Source organism: Xiphophorus maculatus, chromosome 17 (assembly GCF_002775205.1).
Source record: "Xiphophorus maculatus strain JP 163 A chromosome 17, X_maculatus-5.0-male, whole genome shotgun sequence".
NCBI classification, from domain to species: Eukaryota; Metazoa; Chordata; class Actinopteri; order Cyprinodontiformes; family Poeciliidae; genus Xiphophorus; species Xiphophorus maculatus.
The window spans coordinates 1852258-1870861 of NC_036459.1; the positions used below are offsets into that span (position 1 = coordinate 1852258).

An 18604-nucleotide genomic window follows, 5' to 3' on the forward strand; every position below is an offset into this window, starting at 1 on the left:
GATGGTTCTGATGGGGCCCGCTGAATTCAAGCATCTTACTGATGGGACACTCCTGCCACAATTTGCAGTCCTTCCAGGATTTAGTTGTGTTTTTTTTGGAATAAAAATCCAAAGTTTTGACATCAGGGAATATCTCTCCAGTTGACTAGACGTTCAATGAGGGCCGGCTGGAGGAAATCCAGCGTTTGCGTGTTGATGCTCTCCTGCATCAACGCACTCCGGGTCATAACTCTGCAGCGCTCCATGAGCTCCAGGATGCTTTTAATCCAGACCAGAGATGATACACACACAAGAATTTTCTTTTTGCTTTAGTCATTTGTTCTCAGTGCGTAAAATTAAAAATGTTAGCACCATGTGGACTGAAATCTGTCAAAATGACAGATGGCCTTCAGATTTTTCGTCAAAGGCTAAAAATATTCCGCCTGAGAAAACGTAATAAATTCTGCCTCCTGCAGGTGGGAGGTAGCAACGCTAAGCCCACTGATTTTGAGTATTGCAGCAGAAAACTTATAATAAACTCATAATTATGCATTAGCACAAAAGCACGCGCAGATCTGTTGATCCCGCGTTAATTTAAGCAACCAAGGACAGAAAACCTTGACAGGGAGGGAACTGGAACGGGTCCAGGACAGAATCAAAGACCAGATCCAGAACCAAATGGTTCTGTTACATCTAACGCCCTGAGCTGCTTTCATCTGTTTTCCTCCACGTTGACCTCTGACCTCACCAGATTCATGGCTCTCTTCTCCTATAGAAACTGCTTATGGGACAATCAGAATTCGATTTCTGTTCTCTCCAACTCACCGTCAGTCACAGGACTGGTTCTGGTTCTACTGACAGTCTCTATTTAAAGCCAAGTTGTTCCTTTCTGCTGTTTCCATGTGTTTGGTGAGGATGAGATATTTCTGCAGTCAATATCTTTTCCAGACTCCAGCAGACAAATGAACATCTGGGAAGAGATCAGAGCTCTGGACTTTCTTATCCTCAAACATCTCTGTCTTCTTCAGATTTATCATCATCTGGTGATAAAAACTGGGCTTGTTTCAGCTTCTGTGCAGCGAGCTGAAACAACATCATGAACATCAATGATGAAAGGTTTATTTTCCATCTCAAGCTGGATGAATGAAGTCCGGCTTCAATCCCACCCAGCACCATTCCCAGGACTTCACGCAGGATTTCCCACATCAACAGGTTGGGATTGAAGGTAAATCCAGCCACCTCTGATATGCCGACATCTGGATCAGACAAGGGAGAGCTGACTCGGAACCAGCTCGCCTCCCACGGGTCTGCAGACCTTCACAGACCAATAAGAAGTCTCTACTGGCTGATTTGTTTTGAACAGAGTGAAACTCGTTCACATCAACCTCAGCTCTGCAGGTGAGCTTTAAATGTCACTAGTAGCAGCTCATCAGACGACTCATCACATCTTTTCACACCTCATCTTGATCAACGCTGCAAACAGACCAGAGGGCCAAATTAGCTCCCAGTGGGGCTGAACGTTCAGGTAAATAAATGCTTCATGGCAGCACTTCCTCACAGCTGTCAGTTTGCTCTCAACAATTCCTGAAGAAAACTGTTGGTCCAGGGTCCAGGTCACATCAACTTTCCCTAAGAACTGTTCTCACTCCAGTTCCAGAATGCTATCGGGATGTTCCGACCTCTGGAGGCCGACAAAGTGCTTCAGCTTTAGGAGGGCTGCAGGAACGCTCTGGATCCTGGAGGGTGAAGGAACACTCCGGATCCCAGAGGATACGGAGACGTTCCAGTTCCAGGACAATGCATCATGGTCCGGCCTCGGCACGTAGCTGATCTGTTTCAGTTTCAGGTTGGTCACAATGAGCAGCTACCTGGTGTGATGTTAATGCCACTTTAATTTATGGCCTGATTGTCTCCTGCTGGTTGATCAACAAGCTGTGACCTTCTGCCAGCTGTCGGCCTTAATGTGAGCAGACAAGTAGTCAAAGTTCACCAGCTAAGCATCTCATTATTTCATTATTCAGCCTGAATGTCATTTATGAACCATCAACCTTAATGCTCATCAAGCATAAACGAGACCAACTGAACCCATCAGGGAGAAACTCTTGTTGAAGCAGGAATTAGAGAATAAATCCAGGAAGTCCTTGATGATCAATAAGAGTCCAAGAGGGATCTGACAAGAACTGAGAGGAATGAGACCTTAATCACTCATTTCTAGCCAACATGATGGAACATTTCTAAGACCACTACAGACATTTTAAAGGACCAGCGTTTGTGACTGACTGCCATCAAGTGGCCAAGGTGGGGAGTGCCCAGACGTGAAACTGGACTAGTTACATGTAAACAACAATAACGTGAACGGATCCAAAACAGAGAAAATAAGAATGGACAGAGACTTATGACAGAAAACCTAAAAAAAGTCTGAATTGTAATAAAGCTCAACCATTTCGGCCAGGTGCAAGCGGCCGAAATGGGTTTTCTCTGTAGGGTGTCTGGGCTCTCCCTTAGAGAGAGAAGCTCGGTCATCCGGGAGGGACTCAGAGTAGAGCCGCTGCTCCTTCACATTGAGAGGAGCCAGTTGAGGGTCATCTGGTCAGGACGCCTCCTGGACGCCTCCCTGGTGAGGAGTTCATGTCCCACCAGGAGGAGGGGAAAACCCAGGACATGCTGGAGGGACGATGTTTCTCAGCTGGCCTGGGAACGCCTTGGGATTCCCCCTGGAAGAGCTGGAACATGTGGCTGGGAGAGGAAAGTCTGGGCCTCCCTTTTTAAGTTGAGATCCCCTCGACCCGACCCCGGATAAGTAATAAGTAAGGAAGTAAGGGAGGGAGGGAGGGAGGGAGGGAGGGATGGATGGATGGATGGATGGATGGATGGATGGATGGATGGATGGAACAAAGAGCTGGAGAGACTACTTCCCGTTTACAAACCTGCAGACTGAACGAGAGCCAATGGTCAGTCTGAATCTCTTCTCCAGTTCAATAAATTCATGAGGCTTTTATCAGTAAACTGGAATAAATGTGAATTTATTTTAAAATGCAGACAGGAAACGAGTCCACTGTTCATCTGGGTAGAAAAACTGCTGACCTCCTGATGTGTTCATGGAAGAATTATTTCTGCAGTTTGAACATTTATTGCTTCATCAGTGGAATTGAAACCAGGACTGTTTATGAATTACAGGCTGCTAGACGTGATTCTGTTACGCAACAGTGAACTAACACTCCAACCTTCAGCACCAGGCAAACATCTACAATTCAGATATTACAATATTATAGATATTCAAATAATTGTAATTTAATATGTGATAAATATCTCCATTTAAAGAGCAATGTTTGGGCTTTAATTTGAAAAGTCGGTAGCGTCGGTCAGACTGTGTTTCAGAGGCGTTCCTGTGTGTTTTTCCACAAAAGCATTTACTTATTTATTTACCTGCTTGGTGTTGAAACTCAGATGCGTTCTCTCCTGTTACACAGATCTGCAGTATGCTGACATTGTTTGATGTGTAGAAAATGTTTGGACTGACTTTGTTTTCTAAAGTGCTGCTGTCCCGGTACAGGGGGGATTTTAGGTCATACAGGTTAAAATCACTCTTTTAAAAATGATTTGTTTTTTTGCCGTTCCATGATCACAGATTGGTAGATTTACATATGTGAGAAAATATCTGATGTGGAAATGATAAACTACTGAATACTGAGGGATCTCAACAAAAAGAACAAAGAAAATTAAAAATTACACTGCAATAGTTACGTAAAAATACAGCTTGAATGGAACTACTGAAAGGAAACAAGTTAATTTAAAAGATTTATGAAAAATGAAAAGAAGATATTATTGGGATATGTTGAAACCAAAAATATGAAAAACACAACAAATGTCAAAGGATCCATTAGGGTTCAGGGTTTCCTGGGGCACAGGTGTGATGTCACTTCCTCCTACCTGAGTAGAGCTCAGTGTTGGTGTAAAGTCTGATCTGTGGTTCTGGTTCTGGTCAGGTTCAATCCTCCTGAACCAACTCTTCATCATGAAACCAGTCATCAGTGGAGCAACCTATAACCAGTAACCATGGTTACAGCTTTAAATTAGCTGCATGATGCTGATAAAAAAATGAAAGAAAATGTTTTTATAAATTATTTAAACCTACATATATATTCTACCAAATAATCGAAAATATTTTATTTATTAGCAGTTTAATAAATTTACAGTTAATTCTTTACAAACATTAAACACATAATCATCTCGAACTCGAGGTCCCGGTTCGGGTTACCGGAACCTCTTCATTTAAAACCAGAATTAGCCCAGAGGCTAACGGTCCAGCTAGCAGCGGCTACATCCATGACTCACCGGAGCTTCTAAAAGTTTTAACCCGGCCGGAAGCGGTCCGTATTCGACCCGGAGTGGAGCTATAAGGAAGGTATGGATCACTAACACGAACCAGAACATTTTATACAGACTTTAAGGGTAGTTTATGGAAACCTTTTACTAGCTACATCCGCGGTTCGGTTCAGCAGGGTGGTGCCTATGAAGGGGAAGTGATCTTTGACCTTTTAGTGTTCGCGACCATCTGTTGAAGCGCGTGCGCCCCCTACTGGCTGAGTCAGAATCACACCTTTATTTACATACAGTGATTTTAGATCAGTGTTTCAAACTTTTTCAGGCTGAGGATCATTTAACCCATTTAGCAAACAGTCATAGACCACCTAACCCGAAATTTCCCCCGCGACAGCACATCTTAATATATAATGCAACCTGAAATTAAAATATTAGTCTCTTAATTCACGTATTGTTGTTTTCTTTGTTCTTTCTAATGAGAAGGGTGGTGCTGTTTGGTAAACGTGACTGGCCATGACAAAGAGATGATGACGTCTACTTGGGTATTTTGAGTTAGATTGTTAAAGTGTGAAGTCTAAGCTTTCTAATTATGTTAAAAAAGAGGAATTAAAAAATAAGTTGTTCTTTACTATCAAGTGTTATGTGCATTAATAACATTTAGGGCTATTTGTAATTTAGAAGCACAATTAAAGAAAAATAGCCTTGAGTTGCTTTAACAGAAACAAAAAATCATTTTCTGCATCATTAGATATAAAAATAATAATAATATACTATATCTATCAATATTTAATATTTTTAATTAAATACAAAATTACAATAGCTGTTGACCAGAAAGAGGAGCATCATTCATTACCAAGCAAAGTCATAAAAACAAAGAACAGTTCTGACTATCAGAGTCGATTCCTACCGCATAGAGCCGTTCAAAAGAATCCATTCGCTAGTGAACGACAGCAGCTCCAGCTTCCTCTGGTCATAAAATATTCCTGGAGTTTTTCTTTCCACCGGTATCTGCAGCTTTTCTTTTGAGTGACTCTGTTTTAATCCAGTTTTCCGTAATTATTTTTAACACAATCCTTTGCTAAGCTAGTTGTAACGTCACGGCAAATAAATGGTCGTTTACATGCAGTACCTGGCGGACCACCAGGGGGCGGCCGCGGACCACCAGTGGTCCGGGAACCACAGTTTGAGAAAGTCTGGTTCAGATGAACACTTTGACATGTTTAGGGCTACAGAAAAAGTTAAAATTCTGACATTAAAACTGGCTGCTAATCCTAATATTTTTATGCTCATTTTCCACCTGACAGAGTTCTGAGAAACTTCTGCTTCTTAAATCAAAGAGAGAAGTTGGAAAAGAGAATTAACTACAATGACATTTTATTTTATACGTTGTAAATAAATTACTATTGTTTTTAAAATTGAAAGAGGTGGAAAATGGAGAACAGAAGAGACTGAAGTCATTTTGGTTGCTTAAGAAAGATCATAGGTTCATTCACCAGTGATCTGTGAATGAAAACCAAACGGTCTCCTCTCCACCTTCCTGTTTGCCTCTAACTCTGCTGAACTCTACAGCGAAGACGTTTCCAGAACCACTGGAGCAACAGAATGTCTCCATCTTCTGGACTGGCCCGGCATTTCCTTTTAACAGCTGATAAAAGCATTTGGGGTGAATGATGGGTTCCCAGAGGATCCAGGCAGCGGCTGGCCGGCTCCTGGGAAAGTGTGGGCAGACTGGGCGGACTGGCCGAACTGGGCGGACTGGGCCGCGGGCAGATGAGCTGGATCAAAGCGGTGCTGGAAAAGCCATCGGGACGGATTCATGATCCGCTTTACGGCTCTGAACTGTTAGAATCAGGAGCTCGGCTTTCATGACAGCACGACATGCTCGACTTGTCCTCCCGCCTGGATCCGATTCCAGTCGGCACCGGTCCGAAAAGCTGACTGCAGCTTTGATTCTGGAGGTTCCGAAGTTCTGCGAGAGGTTTTCTTTCCATGGCAGCTGTCATCGTTTAGTCTGAGACGTCAGTAAATGTCCATCACAGGTTCCTGCAGCCAAACTCCTCAAAGGCTCCAACGGAGCCCAAACATTCCTGAAAGTCCAACATGTTCCCTCCATTGGCTCCGGTTTTCCCGCTCCCAGTTCGCCTGTCAGAGGAGATGGGATGTCCATCCAGGAAGGTTTTTCTCTTCCAGGTCATGGATCCGTCAGTTTTCCTGAGGTTTCAGGCAGATTATACAGAATTAAAGGGATTTATAATCTGTAGATGTCAGGCAGGACCAGCAGGCCCAACTGCTGGTCCTGCCTGCAGTTGGGCCTTCATAAAATCAGAGTTTTATGAAGTTTGGAGGAACAGAACCGTGACTATTATGGGGCCCGTTTGGTGAGTCGTTTAACCTTTCATAAGAGCAAGTCATATTATTACTATGTTATTCAATCTTTTACAAATGTCAAAGTAATAAACTACATTTTTAGTTAGCTAGTCAAATATTTAGCCTAGAGCTAAATATTTAAAAATTACCTAAATATATAACTAAAATATTTAGGTAATATGCAACTAAATATTTAGCTTGAAGCTAACTAGCTACATTCCTAAATCGATATCTAGTTATGATCTTGCCAAATATTTAGTTTGGCCAACAATATTACCTAAATATTGAGAGCTAAATATGTACTTTGACTGGCACTGGATCTTGATGCTGGGTCATTAAGTCCCAGCTGAAGTGGTTCTGGACTCTGGCCCAAACGGGTCAGAGTCCAGAACCTTTAGTAGTGTGGAACAGGAATGATCCTTGCAGGATTTGTTGTTTCTGTTCAGAGAACTATCCAGTAAATCCTCTCTGAGCTCTCTGCTGCTCACGCTGTGGTTCTGATCCAAACGATGATCGGTCCCACAGGGCCAGGAACTGGGCTGAGTTCGAATCATTGATCCTTTAATCGGGACGCAGAGCCGAGTTCTGAAATGTCTCCAGGTTCTTCTGGACCATTCTGGGTTTCGGTTCTGGTTGGCTTTCTTCCTCCTCCTCTTCCTCAGATCCAGTATCTGAACCGATCCAGATGGGCAGAAGGCCCAGATTACTCCAGAACAGAACCAAGAAATCAACTAACAGGTTTTTATTTTATTCTGTTTATTTGGTGAATGAACAATAAAATAATAAATTTATGGTTTTTAGTTCAGGATGTTTACAATCAGAGCGGCGTGTGTGTGTGTGTGTGTGTGTGTGTGTGTGTGTGTGTGTGTGTGTGTGTGTGTGCGTGCGTGTGTGTGTGTGTGTGTGTGTGTGTGTGTGTGTGTGTCTCCTGCTGCCAGCTGATTGGCTGCCTCTATGCTCCATTCAGGAAGCAGGAAGTGGAGGTGCATGTGGTTCTGATTTGGGCTGTTTTCATTGGCCGGCTGCCGCTGACAGACGCTCGTTTGTTCTCCGTCCTCTCCGGTTGCTAATTGGACCCAGTCCTCATTAAGGCGAGGCTAATGGTCCCGGTTCTGTTCCTGCAGGACCGTTTGCTGCTCACGGGGCTTTCAGCAGCAGAGGGAACCTCTGTTTGAGCTCTGCGGGGGTTCTGCTCATTCTGGGTCGTAAAACCTGAAGACAGAACATCCAGAACCCAGAAATAAACCGGCCGGACTTTAACTGCCGTCACACCTGCAGCGCCAACCGAACCGGGTCGAGACGCTTTGAGAAGATCCACAACCTGACTTCTGCTTTATTTAAGACCATCAGAGGGAAGGTGAGCATAAATGCACTCCACACTTTTCAGATCTAACCTGTGACCTATGAACTGTCTCTGCTCTCAGCTGCAGTTCATGTGTTCATTCAGGGTTAATTTTAGACCGAGGGGTCAGAGGTCAGCGTTCAGAATCCGAGAAGAAGTTCTTTGTTCTGGTTCTGAAGCAGCAGAGCGGTCCAGAGTGGGCGGAGCTTAAAGGTAAAGATCTTCTGGTTCCTCAGAGTGATGAGGTTCTGCGGGTCACGTGACCTGACCCAGTCTGCTAAAGGTGATGAATAAACCAAACGTTTGGACCTGAGACCGTCCACTGATAACACAATGGTACCAACTGCAGTTCTAAAGGTAAACCCGGTCCAAACCAGGCGAAGGACCAGACCCCTGTTCCTTTAACTAGGCCATTCTGGGATCATCTGAATGAAAAGGAACAGTGGACGGTTTCTCCTCTCCTTCCCGTCTCCATCCCGAGACACTGAACGCTCATCAAAGCTTCATGACGCCGTGCGGCTTCAAACCACTTCCTGTCAGCGCCCGGCCACTTCCTGTCAGCGCCCAGACGCTTCCTGCAGACGCTGCTCAGGGCACAAAAACCCAACAGGCTCTGGATCACTTCTGCTTCATCCTCTGCAGGATGTTTACAGTCCAAACAGCATTATTAGTGATGACATCATGGGGATCAGAGGATCTGATTGGCTGATAAATTTATTTCTGCTGCTTCATCGTCTCGTCTGATGAGGTTTCCTCCCGTCTGCCGATCTGAGCGCTGATAGAGAGGAACAGAGGACGCCCTTCATCATCATCATCATCTGTTCTCGTCCCACATCGACTCCTCCCTCAGTCTGACCGTCAGCTGACCTTTGATCTGTCACATAGCACCTGCTGCATCGGACCAGAACCAACCGGGTCCAACCCGTCTGATCCAGTTCATCAGTGCAGAAACTTTCAGAATTTAATACAGTAACTAATTATGAAACAAACATTACATTTAGTTAAATATCATCAAATATATAAATATATTGATCAATGTTCCAGGTTATTAACCAAAGGCAGATCTACCAGCTTCAAACAAACTGAAGGCCCGCGGGCCAAATGCGGCCCGTCGGTCCTCCTAGAGCAGTGGTTCCCAAAGTGTGGGGCGCGCCCCCTAGGAGGGGCGCAGGATGACTGAAAAAACCCCAAGAAACAGTTACACAAAGTGTTTCACTGTAAAGATGGTTTGTAGTTTTGTTGCAACCTGAAAGTGAAATAAACTTCAGTGGAGTTTGAAAACAAATGTGTGTTTAGGTTTATGTCTGGTTGAACGATTCATTTAAATTTTAACTTACAATCAGCAGCTGGTGGTTCTGTCTTCACTGACCTGAGTTGTGGTTCTGGTTCTGTGAGGCCCGGTGTCGGGTGGGGTTCTGGGTGTGGGTGGACCCGCTCCGGTTCCTCTGTCAGGGCGTGGAGCTCGGCGCTGAAAGCTCCTCTTCCTTGTTTTGATTGTGAGCAGAGAAAGTTCAACTCTGCCTGGATCTGAGGCACGTCTGCAGGAAACGCCCAGACATGGCCTGAAGGTGGCGCCGCAGCGCAGAGCTCAGCAGTACCGTCGGTTCTGACCGGGTCTCACCGGGTCAGAACAACAAACTACAACCAGACCGTCATCTGCAGCCAACAACCCCTGGAAAATGCTCGAAATTAATCATTTGGTCCAATGAGGAAAGAAACAGGAGTTAACGAGCTTCATGACCTAACGACCCCAACGAGCTACATGACCTAACGACCCCAACGAGCTACATAACCTAACGACCCCAACGAGCTTCATGACCTTAAACGGAACCAGAACCAGCTCAGACCAACTGGATCTTCCTCCTGCCAAATGCGGAGACGCTCCTCTTCCTCCTCCCCTGGGAGAACAGAGCCTCCTCTGTTGAGGCTCCGCTGCCTCATTGGCGGCTGCTGACAGCCGGTGTCATCAGAATCGGATTTGTGGGCCCGGTTATCACCGGGTCATGCTGGCTGGTTCTGGGAGCGGCCCGGCTTCAAACGGACCGGTTCCTTAGAGCTCTGCTGTGACTGATGGCAACCTTTATGAAACTCAATCAACATCAGATCACCATGCTCTCAGGGGCCGCTCGGCCGCAGTACCGCGCTGCGGCCACCAGGGGCCACTGTTTCTCCTCGAGGCTTCCGGCCTGTTTAACATTTGGAACATTAACAGCGATGTGTTTCTGTGAAAACTGGAAAAATGTTGGGATGTTTGGTTCGGATTCTTCAGGGAACGTTTAGGTTCTGGTTAGTCTGAGCAATTTGATGTAACTGAAACAGCACCCTCTGCTGGCCACACCTAACATCTTGTAAGTTACTTTTGGATAGTTTTTTTGTCTCTTCAGTAAATTATGAATTTATTCACACAATGCCCATTAACCCTGAGTCTACGGTGCCTCATCGCTGCCAAAACTCGTCACATAGCCGAGTTGGAGAGCAGGTGTGAGGTTGGCTAAGCAGTTAGCGAGCTAAAGCTTACAAACTGAAACTACACATTTATCTTGAAGCTAAATATTTAATTAGCAAATCAAATATTTAGCTTCAAACTAAATATTTCGATTGGAGCTAAATATTTAGTTTTTTTGCTCCAAAATATGTGGAGCTAAACTTTCCAACTAAATATTTAGTTAGCAAGTTAAGGCTTGTTACTTTACAAACGATTCCCCACAGATCTGCGTCCGACTCGACATTCCCATAAAACAACGGGAGAACCTCTGATCCTCACTGTCAGTAACGGCATAGTCCAATCATCTGTTCTGGCTGAACTGAAGCGGGTCGGACTGACGGCAGCCGTTAGAATCTGTTATTTTCAGGGTTTTGCAGTAATTCGTCTCTCTGCAGGGGGGCTCTCAGGCCAACAAGCTGCTGGTTCTGTCTGGATCTGATTCTGTTCACATACTGAAACGCTCCTGATCCAAATCAGTCCACAGAACCGGACCGGTCCGGTCTGTCAGTCTGACTGGACCTGATGGAGAAACTCCATTTCACCTTATTCTGTTGGTTAAAAACTCCTGTTGATGTTGTAATTAGGCTTATTAAAACGTTTTTATATTTTATATTAATATATATTTGATCTTCCTCTGTTGACTAGAACCACAGTAACTAGTTACATTTACTCAATTACATTTACTTGAGTAACCTTTTTGAAAATGCTTACTTTTATAAGCATTTTTACTACGCTGCACTTTTACCTTTTACTTGAGTAATTTTATGAAGTATTTCTACTCTGAGTAAAATTTCTGGATTTTCTACCCACTGAATGAGAAACAAAAACATTTTAAACCAAAAATTCAAATTTTTTTAATTGAAGAACTGTTTTGGAAAAATGTCCTTTTGCCTGATTTTGTTAAATATTAAATGATTGATAATTTGATCACTTAGTACTCCAGTAAACGTTTTACCAAATATCTTTTTACTCGAGAAACTTCTTGGACGGATACTTTTTACTTTTACTTGAGTAAAACATGTTGAAGTAGTTTTAATCTTTTAATTTTTGGTTTTCTGTCCAGCTCTCACTGCTCTACCGTTATGCCTTACAGACCAGCGCCTCCATGTGGACAGATGACGGAACTGCATCAGCCTCATTTCCACAGGGATGGTTTTAGATGCGACCTTTATGGGTTTTTATTTTAATGATTAATATTCTGAATTAGTATCAATTAATCAGAATGAATCAATTGAAATAAACTAATTAATCATTAACTGAAGCATAGAAACTTAAAAAGGAAATTTGCTGAAACAGCAGAAATGAAAAGAAATCTGTAAAAAAGATAAACATTTAAATCTACCAGAAGTTTTAACCAGCTTCAATTAGAGAAAATCTTTTACATTCCTTTATTTCAATTTTCTGATGTATTTAAGTCTGTATGTACAGAATATTAATTAAATGTAAAATCAGCAGAATAATTGATTATTAAAATAACCGATAGCAGCAGTGACAATATTTATTATTTTGTAGATAAGTATGTGGATCAGTGATGACATCAAATAAACTGCTCTTGATAAAAACTCAAAATTATCTTTAGAAACCAGCGACTAAAATACATTTAACCATATTTTCTAAATTATTGACGCTCATTGAATAAACAGTGGGAGAAATGATGAAAATAAACCAGATGGGTTTTTTTTTTAACTTATCGTCAAAAAAGTTATCGTAACAATAAGTCAAAATTCTTCTGAAATTTATCAGGATAAATGTAATAAATGCCGCGGCTGCAGCCTCACATTAATCTGTCTGATATTTAATAGTGTGTCTGGATTACTCAGCTGCAGTAAAAACAGAGTCGGGTTTTTCTCCAGATTTCTTTATTCTCTGTATTTCTGCGTCTCCTCAGTAGAAGGTGTTGGGTCTCTTGGTGGTGAAGCGCGGCTTGTGCTGCCGGCGCAGAACCCGGTGGGGCAGCGGGAACCGGATCTTAGAGTCCTGGAACCAGAACCGTTCGGTTAGAACACATCAAGAACCAGAAAGGCTCAGTAGCCGGTTTCAGAACCGCCCAGGTCGGGTCGGTTTGGGTCGGGTCACTCACGTGGAACTGCTTGATGGCGGGTCGGCGGCACTTGTTGGCAGCGATGACCTGGACCTTCATGATCTGGATGGAGTGAGCGCGCGCACGGTGGCGGGCTCCCATGTCCCGGTCTGCAAACAAGAGGAAACGGGTCAGAACCACCTGGTCAGAACCGCCGGGTCCAGTCGGGTCAGAACCATGTCAATCCTAGGATTTCTCTGATTTAATATTTATAAGCTCCCACTGACCCGGGTTATACCATAAAATAAGATCAGTTACCATGACGACACAGATGATAACAACTCTACATTATGATGTCATCAGGTGACCTTTGACCCCATCCAATCACTAAACAGATGCTGAAAACAGAAATGTGTGGACGGGCCAAAACTTTCTGAACAGAAACTGAAGTTATTAAAGAGAAACGATCTAGAGTTATTGATCTAGAGCTATAGATGTAGAGTCGGCACAGGTTCAGTTCTTCCACCTGGAAACTAGAGATCAGACTGACCTCTGACCCTTGGGTTCCAAACTGGGCCTTCTAGCAGCTGCAGAACATTTCCAGGACCAGAGACTAAAGTCTCAGATCAGAGAAACTCATCCAGGCTTTAGTTTCTCTTTAGTGGCTTTGATTCCTGCAGCAGCATCTTCACAGGTCTGATTGACAACCCAACGGTCCAGAACGCTGCTGCTGGAGTTCTGACTAGAACCAGGAGGACAGAGACACCACCTGGTTCTACATCATCTAGTTCTACACCACCCAGTAGTTTAAAAATCACTGAACAGAATAAAGTTCTGCTGCTGGATCAACCTGCTGGTTCTGCTCTGCATCAGAACCAGAACCAAATAGAGAAGCAGAATTTAGCTTCTATCACCACAGATCTGGAACAAACTTCCAGAAAACTGAAAAACGGCAAAAGAAAAAACTGAGTTCCTTTAAATCCAGCTGGTTAGAGTTGCTATGGAAACATCATCAATGAAACACTGATCAATATCTGATCAAACTCATCAAAATATAACGTTTGACGAGTTGACTGACATTTTCTGTAAAACTTTGTAATTTTATGATGTCAAGCAACTAGAACCGCCTCACTGCTGAACCGTGTACACAAAGAAACTGATCGTCTCAGAGTGTGTGTGTGTCTCTGTGTTTCTCAGAGTCTCTGTGTGTGTGTGTGTGTGTGTGTGTGTGTGTGTGTCTCACAGCACTGGGTGACGGCTCCAGACGTGCTCAGGTCTCGGTACTCTCTGTACATGTTGTGCGTTCCGCTGCGGGAGTCGTAGCGCAGCCAGATCCCAAAGTTCTTCACCTTCAGAGGAGTCTTCTCATGGACCTGAACACACGGGTCAGAACCATCAGAACCAGAGCTGCAGCTTTCAGAACCAAACCAGTCAGCTCACAGGGTTAAACCAGGCCAGTGTCCTGTTTATCTGTGCTACCCGTAAATCCGTCCTACCTTGCGGTGATGACCTCATCGATGCTACGTCACAATCTGCTGACTCAGCAGATTTCTTATAAATATGTCCTATTTGTTTCATGTGTTTTATTTCATTTAAGATTACGGTAAGTTTTATTTAATTTATTTCATATCTGGCTTCATTAAGCTGCTGTATTACTTCATGCTTTTACTTTACATGACAGCAGCTTATAAATATATTTATAAATGTCTTTAGTTTGTCGTCTGCAATGTTGTTACTGTAAACAAGTTATTATTTGGCGGTTAATCAGGACAAAATACGTTGTTTTGTGGGCTTTTTTGTCCCTATATTTTAAAATACTTTAGATTAATTACACTTTTTTATTATTCAACTTTTCTAAATAGATGGTAGCGATGCTATGTGACATTGAAGCTATAACAGCCGTGTAATATTAGTGTATATTAATCATATCTCATCATTCCAGTGACACATCGTGGTTCTGCTGATAACAGACGCTATGAAATCAATTAATGTAGAAAAAAAGAGTTACAGTGATCTGTATTTGTCTGTGTTTAATAAAGTCCAATAAAAACGTGTTTCTCTGTCTGATACTGTTTTATTCTTACTAACGCCTCTGTATTTAAAATATTTTTTAACAGGTAGGATATTGTAATAAAGGATTAGTGCAAACAGCTACAGCTTTTCATTTTAAACGGGTAGGATATTCAGATGAAGGAAGTGATCTTCTTGTGGTTTCGTCATGATATAAATTGTTCCAATGCTAAGCTAACCATAACCAAGCTTCTACTTCAGTCACTCAAATATTGTTATCCAATATATTTAACATTAACAACCCGCTATAGTTTGTAAACATGATGGTAGCAGTTTTAGACGGGTAGCACCAACAGATAGACTTAGCCATCTATCCGAGCTATGGTAGGAAAATCTGACGAGGTAGCACCAATAGTCAGAACACCGGGTCTGAACTGTGGCTCCCCCTGCAGGAAGCAGCTGAAACATCCTGATGTTTCAGATTGGTCCAGTTACCGGGCCTGGAACCAGAACAGAACCAGACTGAAGCTTTCCGTTTCACCCAACTGTAGAAAAATGTAGTTGAACTTTCTCTGATAAAACTTCTTACTGTCTCAGTTTTCAGGTTTTTATGTTCAGGAAATAGTTTTGTTTATCCAGAAATGGAAACTATAAAATAATTCATGGATTATTTCATCCAGACGTTGAAAATCTGTTTCTAACTTTTACAGCTTTGGTAAAAGCTCAGTTCATTATTATATGAAATAAATATCTGGTCCAACAGTAAACTCAACATTAAGGCTTTTAATTAGACTGTCAACACAATTTGCTGAATGATTAATTTCCTCAGTGATTAATTATAATATTGTTGCTATGAGACCATTTTCAAGTAATATATTGATAATAACATAATACCAGTTTGTCCCTCAAAGACCAATTCTGATATAAAGAACATTAAAAACCAGAAAATATTTTATGTTTCCAAAATACAGGAAAAAAAACACAAAAACAATAGAAACAATTATAACGTCTGTAAACAAATTTCCCTTAAAAAATTATTAATCAGAATAGTTAAACAGAAATCAAGAATTTTACAAACCTTGAAAACCTGATTTAAATTCAAACAAAACCATCAGAACCAGTCACAGTGGAACCAGACAGACCGGACCCTCCCCGGTTCCGTTCTGACCAGGATCGGCCCCCCCCCCTCGGTTCCGGTCCACTCACCAGGCCGCAGTAGACGATCTCTCCAGACGCCTTCTTCATCTTCCTCAGCTGGGACACGAAGTACCAGAAGCGGGACTTGGCCACCACGTGGTTCGGGGCGAAGATCCTCATGCGGTACAGCGGGGGGGCCGGGTTCTTGGTCGAGGGCAGCAGGCGCCCAATGACCTTATACTCCCGAAGCTGCGGGCAGAACCAGACGGGATCAGAAACAGAACCTCCCACACAGGACCAGTCGGGTCAAAGGTCAAAGTGTCGGACCAAGAATTCACTTTCAAAGACACCAGAGTCAGAGAAAGGCGACAAGGTTCTGGTTCTGTTCGCACGCCTGACAAAGTCCCGCCAATGGAGGACGGCGGGACCTTTGGGTTAGGCTGCAGGACCAAATCGGATGTTTGGGTCAGAACCTGACAGACCGGGACACAAACAGAACATCTCACTGATTCTTTGACTTTAAAAGGTTTAAACCGGAGATTTCTGAGACTGAAGCCAAAATCTGCATCATTTCCTGAAAAACTGATTTAATTCAGTAAAGAAACAGAAACAACAAAACTGATTCACCTGAAGGAGATTTAATGTTTACCAACAAATAAACCAGAAATTCACTGATTAGATTCTCTAACTCTGAGTGCAGCATCTTCTCCGCTGGTTAACATCTCAAACACCTGAACTTTGACCCCTAGAGGTCTCCTCAGATTTGCTGGAACACTGACTGCTTCTGGAGATCTTGGATGATTTGAGTTAGAGTTAGTTTTAATTTTCCTTTAGGACACAGGTATCAAACTCCGGTCCTTAAGGGCCACTGGCCTGCAGGTTTTAGATGAGCCACAGGTACAAACCCTGGAATGAAATGTTTTAACCACCTCCTGCTTGTGTAGCTCAGTTCTCCAGAACCTTAATGACCCATTTATTCTATTCAGGTGCTGCAGCAGAGGCATATCTAAAATTTGCAGGACAGCAGCCCTCCAGGACTGGAGTTTGACTGCTTTAGGATAAATAAAGTATTTTGGAAATGAATTTTTAGGATTGAACTGCATTTGAAAAGAAACCAGTAAGTTACCTTTCTTTTTTTTTTGTAAATAGCCAGAGTGCCTCTTCAGCCAACTTTAATGGTAAAATGTGTTTTACTTTAATTATCCTCACTTTTGGACTCAACAGAATGACTATAATTAAAAATTTAACCAACATAAGTTGAACCTTTCATGGAAACATGAAAGGTTTCCACCAGCCTGGCTGGTAATAAATTTATCAACCCACAGAGTATCTGAGTGATTATTTTACTGTTCTCCACTCGCCATCAAGCCTATTGTTGGTTAATTTGAGCCGAACCGACCGTGACCTCCTCAATTAGCATCTGCTGGGTTCATGTTCCCCTCAGTGTTTCTGCGTCTCGCCCGAACCGAACCAAGCCTTAAAACTGGAGATTTTTAAAAGGAGTTCTGCTGGGGATGCTAAACGTTTTCAAAGCGATCCCCTCGGTTCCTGGTATTGCAGTTCCAGAACATATATGGGCTTTTTAAAGCAGGAGCAGACGTTTTAGCACTAATCTGCCCTGATATAAACTATAATCCAGGAGCTGAAACTCGCGATACACAACTCGTTAAACTGGATCATGACGGCGGGTTTCTGCTTTAGTTACACACCTGAAAAATTCTAGCTTTGGTTGTGGACCAGGGCCAAGACCTGACCCAAACATTACTAGCCAAACAAATCCAAATTGTGTGTTCATTTTAAACTTTAAGCCAGAAAGCGTCTCAGTTTATCTCTTAGCTGCTTTCCGTCCACATGGTGCCGCGGCAGCCATGTTGGAGCGGCAGCGGCGTGAAAAAAACGTTAATATTTCCCTTCTAAAGTTGATATTTGGCACAAATTCGCACAAGAACCGAACTAACATTACATCAGACTGCTATATGAGCCATTCTTAACCGTGTAAAACGCGCTAAAACTGCTCAAATGAAGGACACTCTTACTGTTCCGGACGCCTTCATGGTGTCTGTCGCTCAGCGCCACAGTGAAAGAGGAGGTAGCAAGGCGGATACTGCGCATGTCAAGTGGAAGGAGGTAATGAATCTACCCAGATACAGTTTACGACTCACACTGTGATAGGCTGAACTAATAATTACACGTTTACTAGTGTACATGTAATTGTCATTGGCTGAACCACGGACACGTGAATAGTTCGCCGTCTTAGTTTAAAAAATATATCTATTAATAATACTAGTAATAAATATAAAATTACACACATATGTCATTTTATATGTACGACTAATATTTTTAGAATTATGTTTTAATAATAATGATAAAATAATTCTGGTTCTGGGCGGTAACCGCCTACTAGATTACAATCGAAACCCCCCAAAATTTATATTTTCAGGTAACGTTTTTTTTTCTTTGTATTTTTTGTAGTTGAATTTCTCAGTTTTATTTATTTTAGCTCAGCCCACGGTTTGTTTGGTTTTTTACTTTGTCTAGTCAAAGTAAGCACAAACAAATGTGGCAATTACAATAGTGTCACTCTATAGAATGCATAGCAGAATCAGACTTAGAAATGGGAACACAACAGCAAAATTGATATAAAAAATAAACTACGACAATGGGATTAATATTTTAGGATTAACATGCATTAGTGGGCAATTTCATTAATATTTCAGTCATGTATTCATATGTTTCAATACACTTCAGAGATTTCAAATATAACTGGAATTTAAATAAATAAATAAAAATAACTGGGGACGACCTTAGCACTTTGTTTATGAATAAAGAATTGTGTCAGACAAAATTACCAGAGTTCTATTTTGGGGTATTTTCAGCTAAAGTTTCATGAATGCATTTGTATGTCTTTGGCTCAGTGCGCCCCCAAGAGGCCACAGTGAAT

The 18604-nt window shown here is 42.4% G+C and overlaps 1 protein-coding gene and 1 non-coding gene across 2 annotated transcripts; both read right to left on the reverse strand.

The window, feature by feature from the left end:
* Positions 1-12333: 12333 nt before the first annotated feature.
* On the reverse strand, positions 12334-17773 carry rpl18a (ribosomal protein L18a). Its single transcript, XM_005809690.3, has 5 exons — positions 17700-17773; positions 15733-15912; positions 13760-13889; positions 12577-12686; positions 12334-12473 (listed from the first exon to the last, which is right to left on the reverse strand). Exons 1-5 carry the CDS (start codon positions 17715-17717, stop codon positions 12381-12383), a joined length of 531 nt encoding a protein of 176 aa, XP_005809747.1. The 5' UTR covers positions 17718-17773; the 3' UTR covers positions 12334-12380.
* LOC111611885 lies at positions 15980-16110 on the reverse strand. Its single transcript, XR_002754289.1, has one exon. It is a non-coding gene; the product is annotated as a small nucleolar RNA SNORA68 (small nucleolar RNA).
* Positions 17774-18604: the final 831 nt, after the last annotated feature.

Excerpts from the sequence above, each read along its gene's own strand:
- rpl18a (XM_005809690.3), bottom strand. Across the intron at positions 12,687-13,759 it reads TGGAGCCGTCACCCAGTGCT|ACCGGGACATGGGAGCCCGC; the intron begins GTGAGACACACA and ends TCTTGTTTGCAG. Across the intron at positions 12,474-12,576 it reads CCGCCATCAAGCAGTTCCAC|GACTCTAAGATCCGGTTCCC; the intron begins GTGAGTGACCCG and ends TTCTGGTTCCAG.